This window comes from Asterias amurensis, chromosome 20 (genome assembly GCF_032118995.1).
Source record: "Asterias amurensis chromosome 20, ASM3211899v1".
Lineage (NCBI taxonomy): Eukaryota > Metazoa > Echinodermata > Asteroidea > Forcipulatida > Asteriidae > Asterias > Asterias amurensis.
The window spans coordinates 5,904,147-5,923,520 of record NC_092667.1 but is presented as its reverse complement, the minus strand read 5'-3'; the positions used below and the strand labels follow the sequence as shown (position 1 = coordinate 5,923,520).

The following is a 19,374-nucleotide window of genomic DNA, read 5'->3' as shown; positions in this document are numbered from 1 at the left end:
TATCTAGAGTTGGGACGAGTTTCTCTTCCTAACTTAAAGGAACACGTTGCCTTGGATCGGACGAGTTGGTCAAAACAAAAGCATTTGTAATCGTTTTTTATAAAATGCATATGGTTGGAAAGATGTTTTCAAAGTAGAATACAATGATCCACACAAGTTTGCCTCGAAATTGCGTGGTTTTCCTTCTACTGTGCGAACTAACATGGTCGGCCATTTATGGGAGTCAAAATTTTGACCCCCATTAATGGCCGACGTGTTAGTCGACGAGGTAAAAGGAAAACCACGCAATTTCGAGGCATGTTTGTGTGGATCATTGTATTCTACTTTTACAACATCTTTCTACCCATATGCATTTTATAAAAAACGGTTACAAACGCTTTTCAAAGACCAACTCGACCGATCCAAGGCAACGTGTTCCTTTAAGACTAGCCTCAAGTTTTCAATAACTCATAGTCCCAAGTTAGGGTTATCTTTGAGTCGACCAACACCCCTTTAAGATCCTACCGCTATATGGTAATTAATGTAGACATCAGTGTGGGGTATGACACAGATTATTCAACCCCATGTCACACAGTGCCAGTCAGCCAGCCAGCCTGTTTGCTTGGTCGTCATGACACTGGAATATCTGACTCACATCTCAAGCATTCTCCCAACGTGAAGCTAGCTGCCTCCTGCCAGCTTGCCTACGCGTAACAGCTCCACAGCTTAATGGTCTAAACGCTGCAGGGATGAGGGGCAGTTATGTGTTTCACACTCCTCGTCTGCTGCTGCGTGGAAGCCTGTGTAAGGTTCCATAATTCTAACATGTAATAAAACACTCCCATTGATTTGAAGGGTTAGAATTGATATGAAGAAGGCTCTAAGAAGTAACGATATTAAATACAGTAAACTTGCGGATACCAATCTCTTTTGAGGGAGTGTTGTCTTTGAAGTGAAAAGACTCCGTGTAGTCTCGACGTTTCGAACAGTGAAGACCAGTCTGACCTAGCCCTCCCCTTCATTCACTGCTCGTTTTGCTGTTGTATATAAATTCGAGTTTGGGCAAATAATTATTATTATTGTGGGCAATATTTGTCATCCCAGTGAAATATCAGGCTTGACATAACTATACCAGAAAGAATATTACAGGGCAAAACAACTGCATAGAATTAGGTTTCGGGTGCCAGGAGGCTTGCTAAATCATAAATAAAAAATAATAATAAAAAAACTTGCTATTAAAGGAGTCATTATATGACTTTTCTAGATGATTTCAACCTCTACCTCAGAATGTGCAAATTCTGCTGATGAGTACCTGGAAAATGAAGTTATTTCCTTCCCCAGGGTACGAGTGCCCATATATTCCAAGAACATTTGAGTGAGCGATTGCATTTCGATTTCGATTCCCAACAGAATGTTTTTCAATTGTATTATTCATAATGATTTGTCGGTGATTTCATGGTTAAAGGCAGTGGACACTATTGGTAATATTCAAAATAATTATTGGCATAAAACATTTCTCGATTAGGAGTAATGGGGAGAGGTTGATAGTATAAAACATTATGAGAAACGGCTCCCTCTGAAGTGACACAGTTTTCGAGAAAGAAGTAATTTTCCACTAATGTGATTTCGAGACCTCAGATTTAGAACTTGAGGTCTCGAAATCAACCATCTAAACGCACACAACTTCGTGTGACAAGGGTGTTTTTTCTTTCATTGTTATCTCGCAACTTCGGCGACCAATTACTAATTCGCACAGGTTTGTTATTTTATGCATATGTTGCGATACACCAAGTGAGAAGACTGGTCTTTGACAATTACCAATGATGTATATGTGTCTTGAAGCTTTGCATTATATTTCCCCTTGTACTTTTACTTGCTATATATAATAACATGTGTAAATTTGCACCGGGAATAAAGATAGTTGCCTATACAGTGTGGCTTGGTTTTTGGTGCTTGTTTGATGGTTTTATTTTAAAACAAATTTTTACGGGAACATATTGTGAAACGACCTCTAAGCTGATATTATGTATCATATAAATATATTTTAATAAATGAATAAAACAAATACTTTGAGGAAGTTATACTTTGAAGTTATACTTTGAGGAAAACCCAAGGTGAATTTCTTTCCGTAACCCCTTCTCCACACGTGGCGATCTAGTCCCAAGGAAGGGATTTACAGAAGGGTCAAACGCGGTGAGCAGAATTACTTACACAAAAAACAGCCTGAGCTCAGAAGTTTCCAAGAATGAACACAAATCAGTTAAAAGACTTCCCTGACACAATATCACATTATTTGTCAAACTCGTCGGTGTAACTAACACCACTTTTCATTCCTGATTAAGAGATGCAAGAAAGCGTGTGATGTGGTAAAAATCAAAAAGGAGTGTTTTAAAGAAAAACCTTGGTGCATTAGTGACATTCTATTGGGTCACGGGTTTAATCTGCTAATGGGTTTAAGAAACGAGACAGGTTTAATTGCTGGACAAAGGTTGTTTTGTTGATGTTTGTGAATCTTATCTCTATGACCCCGTACATGAGGACATTAGCTATTGAGAGGATGAACCCTTTCCCATGTCCATGGTTTAATCATAGAGCTCTTTGGTTGGATTGCGACACGCAGTCTAGTTACCAGACAGAGGTCAATATTGAGATCAGTGGTGGTCGCCTGGCAATCCAATCTCACCACAGTGACCCCTGACCCTTAGTTGTTTGATTCAATGAGCCCTCCGTAATTTCAAGAACTCTGGTCATGCCCGCTAAAGACACCCGAGTCAGATTGACCCGCCCAGGGGGACTAACCGATGGGTCAAGCTGACCATGGGAGTGGTTTAAATCAATGATTCTGCACCATCAGTTTGATTAATATCTGTGTCACTTTGAAAGAGATTTCGGGTAGTACTGATCCACAAATTTCTCAGGTCAGTTGATGACTTTTAAATCCTCATACATTACATTTGTTCAACCTCTTCAGTTTTGCTCTTTGAGTTGTAACCCATCCATTCATTCTTGATTATAAGGCGTGCACCACAGCGTGTGATGGGGTAAAAGTTGAAAGGTACTCCAAGTCTAGAACGTCAGTACATTAAGAGATGGTCACTGGTCTAAGCTGTTATTATGTGGGATTATTAGAGGCAGATATAATTGCTAGACATGGGTTTGTTTGTTGCCTTCGGTATCCCCCGTCTTGATGACGTGAGACGAATCATTTTAAAGCTCTGAATCCACTCCCAATAACGGACAGGTCAGTTAACTTACAAACACATTTTAATGGATGTTAAACTTTGCACATGGGGATAAAGAATATTTATTTTTGGTTGTACACATAGTTATACACCGATGTGTGTTCTGTGAACAAAAATCACAGGCATATTACTCGGGTGGGATTCGAACCCATGACCTTTGCAATTCTAGAGTGTCATACCACTGTAGACCACAGAGAGCTCGGTAGATATAGGAACAGACACATGTATATTGTATGCTTTCTCATTCACAATTAAACCCTTTTCACCATGAAATAATTTTACAGGGATCCTTTGCTTTGTTTTATAAAGTTGTAAACAAACTTTATTCCACGTACTGCATCTATTTGGAACTCCCTGCCTGATGCATGTTTCCATCCTACAATGCAGACTGACTTGAAAAGAATATCAATTCCTTATTCAGCTCCTCGAGATCTTTCCACTTTAAATAATTTTTCTTCTTGTAGCCCCAAAATATAACAGTGGCTTTTAGCCTTGTTTGAGGCGAACTTGCTAAAAAAACACCAAAATGTACTTCGTTTGAAAGTGCAACAATTTTTTGAACTGTCTAAGGCCCCTAGCGAAATCTTCTGAAAGATTCAAACTTTGGCGTTCTCTTAACTCTGGGTTTCCCATCAGCCCCCCCCCCCCCCCACCCCCCGGCCAAGCACCATTCACCCCACCCTACTTCACGTGTGCATCACGGCGTGTGATGGGAGTAAAATCGAATGATGTAATACTGTGGGTTATTTAGGGTCAATGATTTAATCTGTGGGATTAAGGCTGATTAGCAGACAGATAGACAGATTTAATTACCTGACACAAATATGTTCTTGCATCTCTTCAATCCTACTGAAGATGGGCAAAGCTTGTTAGAAACGTCGAGACTACAGCGGCTCTCCTCTCAGAGGCAACACTCGTCCCAAAAGAGATTTACACGTGATGTGAGAAACTTATCAGAGATCCGTTGCTTTTCTTTAGCATGGTTTACAAGATTATACAAAATGTCGTTTGAAAGGGTAAGGTCCCTATATTGAACTTCTAAAACATTCTTATTTGGGTGTTCTCTTAAACTATTGGTTTTCCATCCCCGTGCCAGGCACCACCCCATCCCAACCCACCCAACCCCACTGCAACGATGAAGTGCATCACGGCGTGTGGCGTGTATGGGTTAAGTCGAATGATATACTAGGGTTGCTTAGGGTCAATGACTTAATCTGTTGGATTAGGCTCATGAGATAGATTCAATTACCAGATACAAACATGGTTCTGCATCCCTCCAATCCTTAAGCCTAGATTATCCTGAAGACGAGCAAAGTGTAATGCTCGAAACGTCAAGACCACACCGGTGACAGGAGATTCTTGATCACAGTTCTAGCTAATTCGATGACTAATATGAGCCAAAAGGTTGTAATGTATGCATAACTGTTGGGATCAAACAAGTCAGTGAGGATATTAATTTTGGTTTTTACCCATACACCGATGTGTGTTAGCACTGTATACTCAGTACTTTCCCGAGTCCTGTGAAAAAATATCACAGGCATGTTACTCGGGTGGGATTCGAACCCACGACCCTTGCAATTCTAGAGCAGTGTCTTACCAACTAGACTACCGAGGTTGCCCGGCAGCTAGAGGCAGTTCGAATCCTATGTTTTGGCAGCGGGTACCGCAACGATATAATAGATGTTAAATTTGCATCGGGGATAAAGAATATTAATTTTGGTTTTTACCCATACACCGATGTGTGTTAGCACTGTAAAAAAACCAAAATTAATATTCTTTATCCCCGATGCAAATTTAACATCTATTAAGTCAGTGAGGATAATATGCCTGTCTTTGGCAATAATACCGAAATAGTCTTAGTTTGTGAAAGAACCTAAATATTATTATATTCCGTTGAAGAGAAAGAACTGCAACTTTAAAACTAACACACACACTCCTATATCGAAACCACTAATTCTTCTCAAACATTGCCAGCTTTTCCAAGAATATTACATATCGAGGTACCGCCATTCACTAAACTTGCAAACAAATAATTAATGGCCTAACGTGTTGACCCTACAGAGTCTTTCTCGAAGACTAAAATGACAACACAACACACATAAGCATTCACTAAACTGTATACAGACGTTGGGCAACCCATTTTGTCTGACCACCTCTCTAGTTTTGACGATCTAGTTAATCATTTAACTTCCTCCCCATTCGAACTACCAGCCAGGCGTACGTCCAGCAATTACACTAAGTTATTTATGGAATGTAAAGTCCTCCAGGCATTGCAATATCAACTGCAGTAACTTTCAGTTTGAAACTTTTTTGAACCCGAGTTGACTAAGGTCGTGGGAATTTGACGGGAAACAGTGCGTCCATTGTTAAACCAAATGGCGCCACCACGCGGTGAGATTGAGTAACATACCGATGTCCTCAAAAAAATGGTCAGCTCATTAACTTTTTAAGGGTGTTATTTATTGGGAATTTTAATAATAGTCACAAAATCCAACATTCGTCATACCAGACCTGATACTTCAAGAAGGCAGGAGATTGTCTCCATGCCCCTTGGTCATTGCCGAGGAGAAAATGACTTGGTGCCCTTTCAAATACAATGCAATGCACACAGGTCTGTCCACCACAACATTGTGTAACTTGGGATCCCAATTAATCACTACATTAAAAAATACCTCCCATAAAGACAATATTTGCAGACTGTCTCGAAACGAAAGTATCAAAATATTCAATACTTCCGGGTTTCTGTGTAATAATATTATTGTTTCGCTTTCACTGTTACCCACCCAGTTGCAAAGAAACATTAATTTCAGCAACTTGAATAAAGTCACCACCGAATAAATATTTATAAAAAAATCGGACTTCGAAACCGACTTTGTTTTATGAGTTTATGTCACATCCCATTTTGAATACAGGGCCCAATAGCATACAGCTGCCTAGGCATAAAATATAGCTAAGCAAATCAAAAACATGCTAACCAGAATACGGTTACCAGCCAAAATGCCGTGTGGGACTGGCATCCTGCTTTTTGCTAAGCAATGATCTTTTAAGCAGCATTCTCTGCTTAAGCAACTCTTTGAAATGGCCCAGTAACCGCACGAGAGCACAAGGTTCGCTTTTAAAATACTCCGTGATTAAAACCAATCCTAACTTTTATGGGAGAGAGCTCAACCCTATAAAGTTAACTAATATTGGACTTCATCAATGCACTTTTAACCTCAAATTTTATTTCCCTGTTCAGTTCCCAAGCATTCACTTTGCGGCAACCCCAACAATCCCATGTTTGATACTGGCATGCCAACCATCGCGGACACGCCCCCTTATGAATATTCATGACATTCCAGAGACTACAAAGCCGGCCCACGTGATCCATTTCGCGCGCTTTTTCACGGAGATAAAGAAAAGACTGTATAAGCAGCTGGTATAGCTCGCTGGCTAGACAAAGAACACAAAGAAACTCAGTGCGTCAGAGACCAGTGGTTTAGCTGTCAGTTGAGGAAAAGTAGGTTTATTTATCTGTCCAGCACAAAACGGGACTGAACTTCTCAAAACTTCAATTACATGTAAATAAAACAAGTAAATTTTTCTGCCAAAAGTTGGCAACACCACCAACAATCAACATAATCAAAATAAATCATTATACAAGCTTGGGAAATATCATTATGGTTCAAATTTTCTATGGCAGTTTTAAGATACAAAAGGCAGTACTAAAGCAAGGTTCAAGTTTTTAATAATAATTTAAATGTCCCACAGCATTTCCATTATTGGATTAAATCAAGTGAAAATTACAATAAAAAAATTGGAAGATAACGATATGGTGGAATTAACGTTAATGACCCTACCTGGGTAAGAATTCAAATTATTCTTATCATAAATAATTCACCGGCATGATTTTATGCCAATGATTGAACATTTTGATTTAAACAAGCCAAGCCAACCTTTTAAAAATATTAAACCTGGAACTTGTGAAGGGTGAGGGGCCGTAAGTTTAGGTTGACAATTACAAAAACACTGCAACAGTACAGCCTATTGGTCAATAACAACTTTCAAATTTCGCTGGCTGTTTTGAACGTGGTCTCAAGTTTAAACATTAGTTAACATTCAATGAACATTATTTTTAAAGCAATTTCCTTTCAAAATTAAAGAAATGTAGTTGTTCTTCTTGGGGCAACTTTCAAAATCATAAATATATTTTTTCTGTTAAGATCATATAACTTAATTGGAAAATGTTGTTCCATTTACTTATTCATTGGGAATTTAACAATCAAGTTTGATTTTATGTCGGTTAACAACCTCTTTTTTTTAATAATGGATTTATAATTTGTCTCTCAAAAAATCACAAAAATAAAATAAGAAAATATATAAATTCTGAAAAAATTTGCACTTCGTTAATATAAGAAAAAAAAAAAGCTACGCAATATGAAAACAGGAGAAAACCTAACCCAAACTAAAACAATAATTATGCAACCTCCAACATGAAACCCATCAACCTAGCGATCAGAAACAAATAATCATGACTGGAAGAAAAAAAAGCCAAAAGTTAACTACTGGTAGAGGGGACCTCGTTACAATTCTTACTTGGCTCCAAGTAAACACAAACAATTGGATTTTTAGTTTTTACATTAAAGATGTAAGCTGGGTATAATTGTGATAGTATTAGTTTGACAGCTAAAAATGTGCAAATAAAATATATAAAAGAATTACAAAACATAGGATATATAAGGAACTAAAATATTATTACAATCTTTATTAATTACATATGTACACGGTATCTGTATAAACTATTATACAGATGTGTCTTTCCATACAAACCAATCAAAACACCTATTTACAAAAAAAAAAAATAAACATCTTTCATATTAATCACTTTTCTCTAAATCTTTTCCATTTCTCATCTCCTTGTGATATTTTGTTATACAATCAGCTGCGAGTCTTTTTTTTCTTTTCCATCATGCTATTAAAAATAAAAACAAATAGTTGTTGAAGTATTTCTGCGATTCCTTCACAGTGATTCCTTCACAGTTTCTTGACGGCAACTAAGGCTTCAATCATCATGGTGGTCCAAGTCCAGTTCTTTAAAGAATATAAACTTATTTACAAAGTTAGAGGAGCTAAGAGCGCTTCCAGTCTCCTCCTTAATTGAAGGTTTCTGTTCTTCTCCGTTGCCATGTCCATTCTAAGGGTTTCTTCCCTGTCTCGAAGAGATGACACATAGTCTGTCGCTTTCTTAAGAATCACAACTTTTGCTGCTCGATCACAGGTTCCCAACTCTGGGACCTCATCACGGAGAAGGAGGAAACTTGTTCGGAGATCCTCTCTTCGTTTCCTCTCCAAGACGTTGTGACACGCCCTCTTCTCGGTGTCCTCAGAATCGGATGATGGGTGGCTGCTTGGTTGACTCGACGGCTGACTGCTGTTTCGACTGCATCCTCGACTACTCCCACGACTGCTTCCTGATGAACTTCGAATCAAATTTGACTTCTGTAAGATTTGTTTGACCTCCTCCAGATTCCCCTCCGTCTTCAGCTTCTTGATAGGTATCGAGAGTATCGTCGCTGTTGAAGGGCGCCCTCGCTTGCTCCCAACCAGGGCCACGCTTATCGGCCGGTGATGGTGCTGGTGGCGTACTTTTGTGGATTGTTTGTGATACGGTCTTGTTGTGTTGATTTTGTGAACGGAGTGGTGCTTCTTCTCAACTGTGACGACATCAATCTCTTCTTCTGCACAAACAAAGAAAAAGAAATGAGACATAAGTCTAAGTTGAACACTCTTTAACATTGAAATCTTAAGAACTGACAATAACTCCAATGAAATCTTCCTCAAGAACATGCTACAACCAACAGGCCCGTATGCTTCGTTTTTGAAAGGGCAAGGGCACCAAGGCATTGCTTCTTGGTAAAGGGCACCCTATGAGGACATTTCTACTGGGGCATTTCAAGGCACCAAGGCAATGACCAGATAGCATCGAGGCAATCACCTTCGTTGCCTTCCTGAAGTATCAGGCCTGAACCAACTCTTATAAGTTGAGCTTCACAAGATACCAGGAGATTGAGTCCTAATTAACTACTTTCCTTCAGTCTGGTTAACCTAAATATATCCCCAAGGAAAACACTTGAAGGTTTCTCTTCAGTCTTCTTGATTATCTGACAAGGATATCTTTGTTTTTGTTATATAACACTGCTGTACAATCAACACTATGGAGGTCACAATACACTAATTGCATAACATGACCCTAGGTATACAAGGCAGCTACTCAAGTCCTGTGTTGAGTATTTCATCTAATAAGAAGACAATCCTATGTGTTAGTCTTCCTTAGATGACATCTTACATGAAACAGATGCTAATCTTCAGTTATCCTCAAATCTTTCATAATCCCTGCTTAGCTTTTGCCTTATTATGATGCATGGATTAAGGGATGGATTAAGTCACTGGTCAACCATTCATAACCACAGATTTTATTTTATTATGTACAAGATGCCATATGGCAAGTCGTTCAGGATGGTTTATTTGTACGTAGCAAGGTCAGTAGTGTGTCTATACAAAAAAGTTTATTTTATTTCTTAAAATTCAAAATTACAGTTAACGTCAATGCATTTCCCATTTAGCACCCCATACACTCTTCCTCCTCTTGACATTTCAGAATGAAACTGATATTTACAAACAGAAAGCCTTAGGTTGGGGCCAGGGGGTGGGCGTTTGTTCTAGTGCTAGAGTAGCCCAAGTAGGAAAGGTATAACATGTCGTCGTCGCCCGTTTCACTTTGACGACCCTTTTCAACCCCTCAGTCAATATATTTTGCTCCATGATACAACATGGCTTTAGTGTGTGGGTGGGTACTGAGTAGTGGGTGTACATAACGGAATGGCTAAGTAATTAACAACGCATTTAAAACATCAACAGCCGAGTGCGAATTTGTGTCAACCCATTAATTCTTGATAGAGCTAAACATGGATACATTTATTGATACCAGTAAATAAACTCGAGAAGTCTGGTAAAAAAAGAAAGAAAAAAAAGATGCATGGGTTTGTCAAGATTCTCTGGTAAAAAATGGAAAGTGGCATTGGATGTTAACAGACAAACCATGGATATTTATGTTGTCTGAACATCTCAGTTTAGATAAAACAGTAGTTGTCAAACCATACATATTTACAAATTGATAAAACACAAGTCCTTATGGTGATAACAAAACCCAGCCAACTGAATTGTGCAATATTTGCTGCGAGCAGGAACATCAACCTTGCACTTAAAGGTCACGCCCCAATAGTCAATTAATACTAACTCAAGTTTCAGTTACTGCCAATATTGCGCCGGTGGTCTTCTTTTTAGTAGTATTTTAGTTTAAGCTTGTGTAAATTAAAAAAGAGATTAAAATTATCACAATCATTTCTGTATCTCTGATAACATCCAACAATACTACGACACTCCAGATGAACCTGTGATCCATTTCCCAATGTATAGCAAGCCCATGACATTTGTGTGCATCGAGTATTATTGCGCAATACACTGTGAAAAGCCGGCCCCTCTATTCTACTACACTCCCATATGGTGGATTTAAAGGTCTGCATGTTGCGCAATCCCACTGTGGCTTTGTGCAATGCAAGTCTATGGTACAGTGATTATGTGTTACTACAGTGTTCTGGTCATGGCAGTTTGATCCAAGGATAGCTTTGTTATGGTTCCTTTCTGCAAATGTTTTTAGTCTATTTATACCTCCTAGACAGGGCTTTGATGTGTGTGCCCTCGCCCCCTCTGTTGTGGTTAGTTAACACTAACATAGAACAGGGCTAGATTAGATGGGTATTTATGAACAATGCACACCCCTGGATTAAAGATCCTAATTGTCACAGCCCAATGGAAAAAAAGAAGGGAGCAAAACCCACACAGCATTTAACAATGACAACAATTTGTTAGCCCTTTTTAACTGCCTAGTCAACACATGTTAGGTTCCCAAGTTTACAACTTGCAAATATGCTTAGAGTGTTGTTGTAACAACAAAGTGTTAATTGGACAGCAAGCTAAGCCTGGTGAGAATACAAGCTTAACAAGGGACTTACAAGTTCAAAAAGGGATGTGTGAAAACACATTAAACATGTACTGAAAAGGTTTGGTGTGCATATAAAAAGGCAGGTCAAAAGGATCCCTGGATCTGACCAAACAGTAAATCCTCAGTTTGTCAAATCTTGACCATAAAAGGTTTTAAGGCTTTGTTGAGCTCTGGTAAACTAACAATATAGCAAAGTTTGTGGCAAACCCATTAAAAACCTTCAATTTAAAGACCAGGATTAACTGAATGTCAATTTATTCAGATAGCCCACACGAGACCATGCGAGTTTAAGAATAAAAATTGTAGCTTGACCTTTTCATGATATCGGAAGACAGTAACACATGTCCATACAGGGAAACAGTTTCAACAATCCTTATATGTAAACTGTTACATCAAGGATTTCCTTATAAGCTGAACTTTCAAGCATTCTTTGCTACAACATTATTGGGAAATTGCCAAAAATAGCCTCCCTACATCCAACAATTTCCTCAAGATGCACCGTCAGCTATTGTATTGGGTAAATATAAGGCAAGCTCAAATCAAGGTTATTCTTATAATTTAAACCCTTCCAAAGAACCTAGCCAGCACTTGGCAATAGAAGCACCATTTAAAAACCTCCTTATATTGAATGGGGTTTATATGTCAAGACATCGTTATGAAATCAGGGCATATTGAAGAAGGCATTTCCTATGAATCAACCCTTAGGTGACCTCACAAGGATTTATTAAAACCACAGCTGTTGCACAGTACGGCAGTAAACCCAGGCTGTGGCATAGCTATTGATTAGAGATGGAATAGGGATTGGATGACATACATGGAAATTAAAATATATTTACAACTCAATCTTAAGCGAAATAAAATACAGGTATCTGTACAGCATAAGGACCATACTGTTGGTAATTGGCCTTGCCTTTTTTTAATTATGTGCAGACCTATTCAGCGACATACTGCAACAAGAACTTTAGTAGTAGAAGTAGAAGGTTAACTCAAACTTTGGGAGTTAATGCTTTTTTGTTTAAATGCAATTGAATTTTTTTCTTTTGTTTGTAAAATGTGATGTTTTTCTCTCTCGTAATTTAAAACACAATCAATTTCTTCAATAGGAATCGAGTTTACTGGTTGAATTTTGTTTGCAAGTTTTAAAATACTCACCAGAGTCAGAAGGTGTGTTTGTTCCTGAGCTGAATAAATCCAATCTGGTTTCACTGAGTGGGTATGGGAATACAGCAGAAGGATCCACACAGTCCGAGGACCCGTACTCAGATGCTGGTACCAGGGGTGGGAGCATCACTCCCGAACTCAGCGTCGACGCTTTCTTGGTTGCTCTCTCCTCCGCATGTTTCTTCTCAGACTTCATGAAAAGTTTCCGCCTCTCTTCAGCAATAATGCTGCTCCACATACAATCCTGGATAAGGGCCGGGCTGATCGGGGAGGGGGCGCGGAAGACAGGGTCGGAGAAGTGGCACTTGCGGGTTAACCACGGAAGGTCATCATCGTCCATAAGGATGTTGGTAACTTCTTGAAGGAGATCTGCTTCGCCATCTTGTTGATGATGTCTTGGGTGACGATCACTTTCCTTGTCATCTGGATTGTGACTTGGGCTTAGGGGTGGGGTTGGGTACAACTCAAACTTCTTCCAAATGTCCTCACTGGGGGTGGGCGGGGTTAGCGTGGAGGAGTAAAATTCCTCCTCTCCTGCGAAGCAAGACTCCATAGAATCGCTGTCTTCAAGTGAGTTCATATCGTCGTCTGGTATGGATTGAGATGACCGATGATAATTGTGGTCTCGGTGATCTCTGACTTGAATCTGATCGCTGGTGAGCACTATTCGGTGTGCAATTGCTGCCATTTTGAAAGCAACTCTTATATAAATCCAATTTGGAACTTTGTCAATGCCAACTCACTGCAAGAATGAAATAAATACATAATGAGTACATGTACACAAATTCATCTTAAGTAATAAATGGCGCGCTCATTGGCATCAATTTAACCCAGTTGTTAAATACCGCAACAATGTATTACAAATGTATAACAAGTCGACTGTTTGACGCTGTTGAATTACGCGCTAAGCCAATGCGGAAACAACCTTCATGTCATGTCATTATTGTGTAGTAGTGTGTACAAAAGAAAGGTCAGTGTATATATGAACATGCACACAACGCCCCCACACATGTATAAAATAACACTTACTACCAACCTTAGAAATATACAACACAATTTATAAGCACTGCACTAAGCAGGCTTGATAGCTGGAGTATACGGTATATCTTAACATGACCTGAACAACAAAAATGCAACAGTTTTCAACGCTAGAGGCCAAGAAATTGCCGGTGACTCAGAACACACTGTAACAACTTGAGAAAGATTGAGTAGCTGAAACACGACAAATTCGATGACATTCGTGCGGTGAACTTACTCATAAACGACAGTCAAATCTACCCAATACTTTGACAGTAGTATTCCACATACCTCTTGTTGAGTCACTAAACATTTACTTGAGTAACCCAGCAAAAAATCTTAGACATAAGTGATTACAATTAAGCCGGCTGACACTTTACTTAGCAGGGCATGAGACTTTTAAATGGGGCGTAACTTCAGGCAGCTCATGAATGAAACGTGAGGGCATTTAAATCACCCTCATTCCACACATGCCATCAATACATAGCCATATTTCTACAGTTTTTAAAAATTCTACAACAACAAATAGCAAGTGTAGCACTATAATGATAACATAGAGCATAACAACTTACCTCAAGAGCTTGTCAAGCAACGGAAGTATCCAAAAGCTGTGATAGTATGAGGAAAATGCCTCTGTAGTTTTAAGAATTTTGGCACGACACTCTCGCACAACGTTCAGTCACTCAAGCCAATTTTACTACGACGATTGCACAAGGAAATCCCGCTAATAAATGGCAACCGCACAACACCGGTAGAGATTACTACGCGCTAGCAGTGACTACACGGGGGTGCCACTATCATGTGAATCACAGACACATACGACAACAAAGCGCGTACATACTCATATGATATACAAACAAAGACATGGATGAACAATATTAAATTCAAAATAAATAAAGTGGTTCTAGAATATTACCACCGACTCTGTCAGTTACTTATTGGTTAAATTACTCCAATTAAAATAAGTTAGAATGAAGTAAATTTTATTTATTTATTTCTAGCCACGGCTATCAACAGTTTGATAGTGTGCTCCCCGCTGAAGTAATGATCTACTTTGTCTAAAAATTCATCTAATTTAATCAAAATTTATGACAGATATGTATTTAGAGGAAAGTTTACAATGCCTTTTTCACTAAGCTGTATTTACTTATTGAATACAGATACATTTTGCATGTTTTATTTGAAATTATTGTGAGATATGTTTTGCTGCGCGGACGGTTTCAGTCTAGCAAACGTAGAACGGAAATAGTTTTGGGGGCGGAACGAAAAAAGCCCGCGCCACAGATATTGACCAATCAGAAGAATTACCCCCAAACAGATCGTTTCATTTTACTCCAGGGGTGTTTGTAGTATGGAATGTGAACTATTGCACTACACAGTTAGAGCTTAAAGTACATACACAAAGAACACAGTGCTCCAAATAGACTTCAAATTGTGGACAAGTTATATAATACCTAAGCGCGAACCTGTGCACCCGATTTTAAATGCAAATTGTTTCATTTGAGGAACGTAAAACATGTAAGGTTTCAATTTCCTTAATTTATTGCAAACTCACGCCGATAATGAAGAGTTCTAAGCAGTAGTTTTACTACTTCAGTATTCAGACAAATTGTCCCTCGTGCTTTGTATTGAAATTCTTTTATAACTTCAATAAAACTTAGCTCACATTTTACTACTGGCATTACACTTTTAACGTTCTGATTTGATAATGGATAAAACAGGCAATTAGAAGTTAAGTCTCAAGCATTTGTGTGAATTGCTTTATAATTTCTTACACGCTACTCTTATTTGTATGAATGGGGAGTTATGTTTATTTGCATTAAATATCACCAACTGTTCAAAAGCTACCGACTGACTGTGGTGCATGCTCAGGATGTTTTTTAAAAGCTCGATGGTTCCACTGTTTGTGAAAGAAGTTGGAAAGTAAACAATATTGTTAGACAATGTTTGATGTCTGAGTCAAGCCTTTCCAACTACTTACTTACAAGGCAAGAATTAAGTAATCTTTTGGGTAGATGAAGCTAGAGGAATGGATCAACAACAAGTGTTATAAAACCATTATACACTTTCGCAGTACGTGTTTTCAAAACACACTAAAACAAGTCTACCCTAAAGTAAAACATTACTTAGATGGTTCTTACAAAAAATGAATTGCTACCCCTATGACTACCTGTAAAGTTTTTCCATGAACCGTCGATCTAAACTCACTCACACACTGTGACTGTTACATACGATCGGCTCAAGCGTAATACACATACACGTAGGCCGACACATACATGTACAACATTGTGTTAAGTACATGAACATGAAACACATTTTTAAGGTACATTATACAAATAGTACATGTGTGTTGTGTCACGTGTGTCTACAAAGCCCCATTGAAATGCTTGTGTTTGTAGTAAGTCTATAGTAAAACGTTCATTAGACTTTTCGCGCGCCGGGGTCGTACAGCGGGCAGTCTGCCAAATAGTAATACATTGTATCGTTTGTAGGTATTGCATCCGCCGGCACCATTTTTGTCAAAAAAGTTAGACTTTGATATGTTTGTTAGAGTGTAATCTTTTTTGAGAAGTATAATTATTTCACGCGAGTGGGGCGGCCTTAGAAGATGCCGCAGGTTGGGACGGATGGGACAACAGTTGTGACAATGCGACCCGGGAGAAGGAAGGGGTTTTAATGGGGGACGGGTATATTGTGGGAAGGGTGCAAAATGGTCGGTGGTATTAGACGTATTTTAGACGGGTCCGGGGGTTAGGGTTAGGGTCATGGTAAAAGAATCGATGGTATCGGACGGGTCCGGGGGTTTAGATTTGGTGTGGGCTGGTGGTGTTAACTAAGGTGGGGTTACGGAAATACATTTTGGGCTTTGGCGGGCAGAACTAGATTGATACAGGTGTCTTGTCACTGTGTCCTCCTGAATGTGTGCTGGTAGATTAGTATAGTAGGCCTACCTACAGATAACCTTCACTAGGCCTACGTAGTACAATAATTTCACCTCACCCCCTACCCCTACCCTCTATCAAACCAAACCCCTCCCCAACTAGCCCACCTAAGACCATGAAGGAAGGAAACCATAACCCTCCGAACTAGTACCCCCTCCCATACAAACCCCTCCTGGAGCGACCCCCTTCCCAATCCAACAAACAGACTCCCCACCCATAGAAACGCAATTACATAGGTCTAGTTGATAGAAAACGTCTGCATTACCCCCATGGAATGTTACACTCAACCTAGGGGGGGCCCCTACAGCCCCACTGACCACCGCAAATCAGCTGATACCCACCATAAAGTCAACAGACACAATGCAACCACGGTAAGCCATGTAGAAACTAATCTTTTCTCTAAACAAGATTTGTGTTGAGATAGCGGCTTTATCACCCGTCTCCCCAGACCATCGTACGACCTCGAACTAATCCCTGGGGAAGGGGTTTCCTTGACTTTGGGTGTTAACAAACTGTAAATGGGGGCCACGGGGATGAGAGGGGGTGAGTGCAGGGGAACAGCCCCTCTCCCCCCCCCCCCCCCAAATGACCATTAAAAAGCCCCTCGATATCTTTGCCCCCCGCCCCAAAGGAAATGTATAGTTACGTCACTGAATCGGGGGGGGGGGGGGGACTGGGCCCAAGTTTGTATAGTGATAATAAGTACACAAGTTTGCTAAGCACATAAAGTATCGCTTAGCAGAAACAGGTAACCAGCCAAATTTACATTGGAGTTTGCATTATTGTTGTGGCTGGTGCCCCATTTGATGTTTGCTTAGCTAAGAAGTTTATCAAGTGGTGTTTTTTGCTAACAGCTTTTTGGGTACGGGACCATAAAGACCAAACCTTCCCACGAGTCCTCTAGTCTACCGTTTTTTATCTCTGTTTCATAATAATTCAAATGAGTTAATCGTAAGTTCATTTCCTATTGTCACGGTGTTCAAAGTACAAACTCCCAATTTGTTTAAACAACACTTGACCAAAATCTTCGCCGTCCCAAATGCATTTTGTTTTTCTGTATTGTCTGTCGGTTTAAGTAGAATATCCGGTTTAAATCCACACAGGGCGAGTTCAAAATCTGTGGGATTGGAAGTCAATTTTCAATTGCGGTAAAAACCACCTTTGGAAATTTAAACAGAGCTGTGGGGGCCACCTTCGTTCCGTATTAAACAGTATTGGTAGGGATACAAATCATCGTTGTTTATCACTAAAAACATTGATTCTGAACTGATTATGAATTCCACATTTTACCATGGAGGTTAAAAACTTACAGGTCTCGAAAAAAACCACGACACCCATGTACATTCTGTAGTGCACTTTGCAAAGTTAATATAAATTTGAATTTTCCTCATAAGAAGTGCCCCTTTTTACCAGAGGAAAATTGCTGTGCCCCTTCAAGAACGAAATTCAATGACTGTAAGTGTAACTGTTTATGTTCTGGTTTTCAATTGTCATTGTTCCACTTCATTCATAATTTCGATAACCTCATTCTATGCTGCAATATTTATGAGTTGCGTCGTCAAAATGACAGAGTCTCTGACATAATGCCTGTATAGTGTTTTTTAAAAAGCCATAAACTGAAATTCTCCCACCCATCTTGTTTTCTGAAGGATTTCTTTACGATCCAATAAATAATTTAGAAGACAGAGTTTTCTGCGCAGTCATCCGACGCCTCATTTCAACACACATGTTCTTTTGACACATGTAGCGGTTTTGGCGTGAGATTAACCCCCAACTTGACCTTTGACCCCATCGAGGTCAGGACTTCTTGAGAAAATATTTGAGTGATGAATCGGCGTCCCGGGGGAATCTTCGGTGGGTATGTGACCCATGAGTTACCTAAATAATGTACTATGTTGTCAATACACCCTGTACATTATACAAACGGACCAATTAGGAAATATGGGAGTGCCAGTTGAAAATAAACTGCTTTTCAGAATTTTTTTCCCATGAAAATTATTCGTTTGTCTACACAAAAATGTTAAAATGTTTTTCGTAATGGTTTTTATTAGTCAATTTTTTTAAGACACAGGACTAATGCTGTAACGCAAGGCTGATGTTTATATCTGTAATATTTGTATTAAGACCTTGAAATAAATAAATAAATAATAAATAAATAAAAAAGAGCGACAACAAATCAATTAGTAACAATAAACTAAACCTTGGTTCGCATTTTGCAAAAGTGCTAGTCATAGAAGTACTCAAAAAAAAGTTGCTGCCACAAATGTTGAAGTAAAACAAGTAATAGATAGCAAAAATAAAAAACAAGTCATTTCGATGGCTAAATGATATCTGCTCTATAAAATGGCAAAGGTCGTGGGTTCGAATCCCTCCCGAGTAATTGTGCCGGTGTGTTCTCTTAGCAGAAGACTTTGGGAAGAACTGATCAAAGAAATGACCCCCTTTGAACTTGCTTGACACACATCGGTGGGTAAAACACAAATAGATATTCTTTATACCCGATGCGAATTCAATGTAATACAATAAAACAATTAGCTAGTCTAATGAAGTGACAACATTATAATTCGTTTAGCCCATGCTATGCCGGTGGACCAATATGTATGCGACCTTTTGACCGGGCCTTATCTTCATATCATTTTGCACGGGTCGATTTTTACACATCACCCCCCCCCCCCCCCCATTTCGACATCTGCAAATGTACTTTCCACAAACCATGTTACCACCACATGTAATTGTCGTTGCTAATGTTGAATCAGCATTACATTCATTCATTTATATTTCTTGCTTTTTTCATAAGGGAAAATGCGCAGGCATGCAATATACTATAATGTATTTAGCAGGTACCATTTCCGGGACTTCAAAACCTCAACATGTTTGATCTGATATGATAATTCTTGATTGCGAAATAAGAGTACACAACCCACCGTTGTTGGCCATAACTGTGGCAGAAATGTTTAATACTTAGGCCTACGATGAGTTTCCAGTTATCGAA

General features: G+C 39.1%; 1 protein-coding gene across 1 annotated transcript; it reads right to left on the bottom strand.

The window, feature by feature from the left end:
* Positions 1 to 6,698: 6,698 nt before the first annotated feature.
* LOC139952470 (myc protein) lies at positions 6,699 to 14,138 on the bottom strand. Its single transcript, XM_071951607.1, has 3 exons — positions 14,013 to 14,138; positions 12,415 to 13,165; positions 6,699 to 8,938 (listed from the first exon to the last, which is right to left on the bottom strand). The coding sequence occupies exons 2-3, from the start codon at positions 13,109 to 13,111 to the stop codon at positions 8,313 to 8,315; spliced, it is 1,323 nt and encodes a 440-aa protein (XP_071807708.1). The 5' UTR covers positions 13,112 to 13,165; positions 14,013 to 14,138; the 3' UTR covers positions 6,699 to 8,312.
* Positions 14,139 to 19,374: the final 5,236 nt, after the last annotated feature.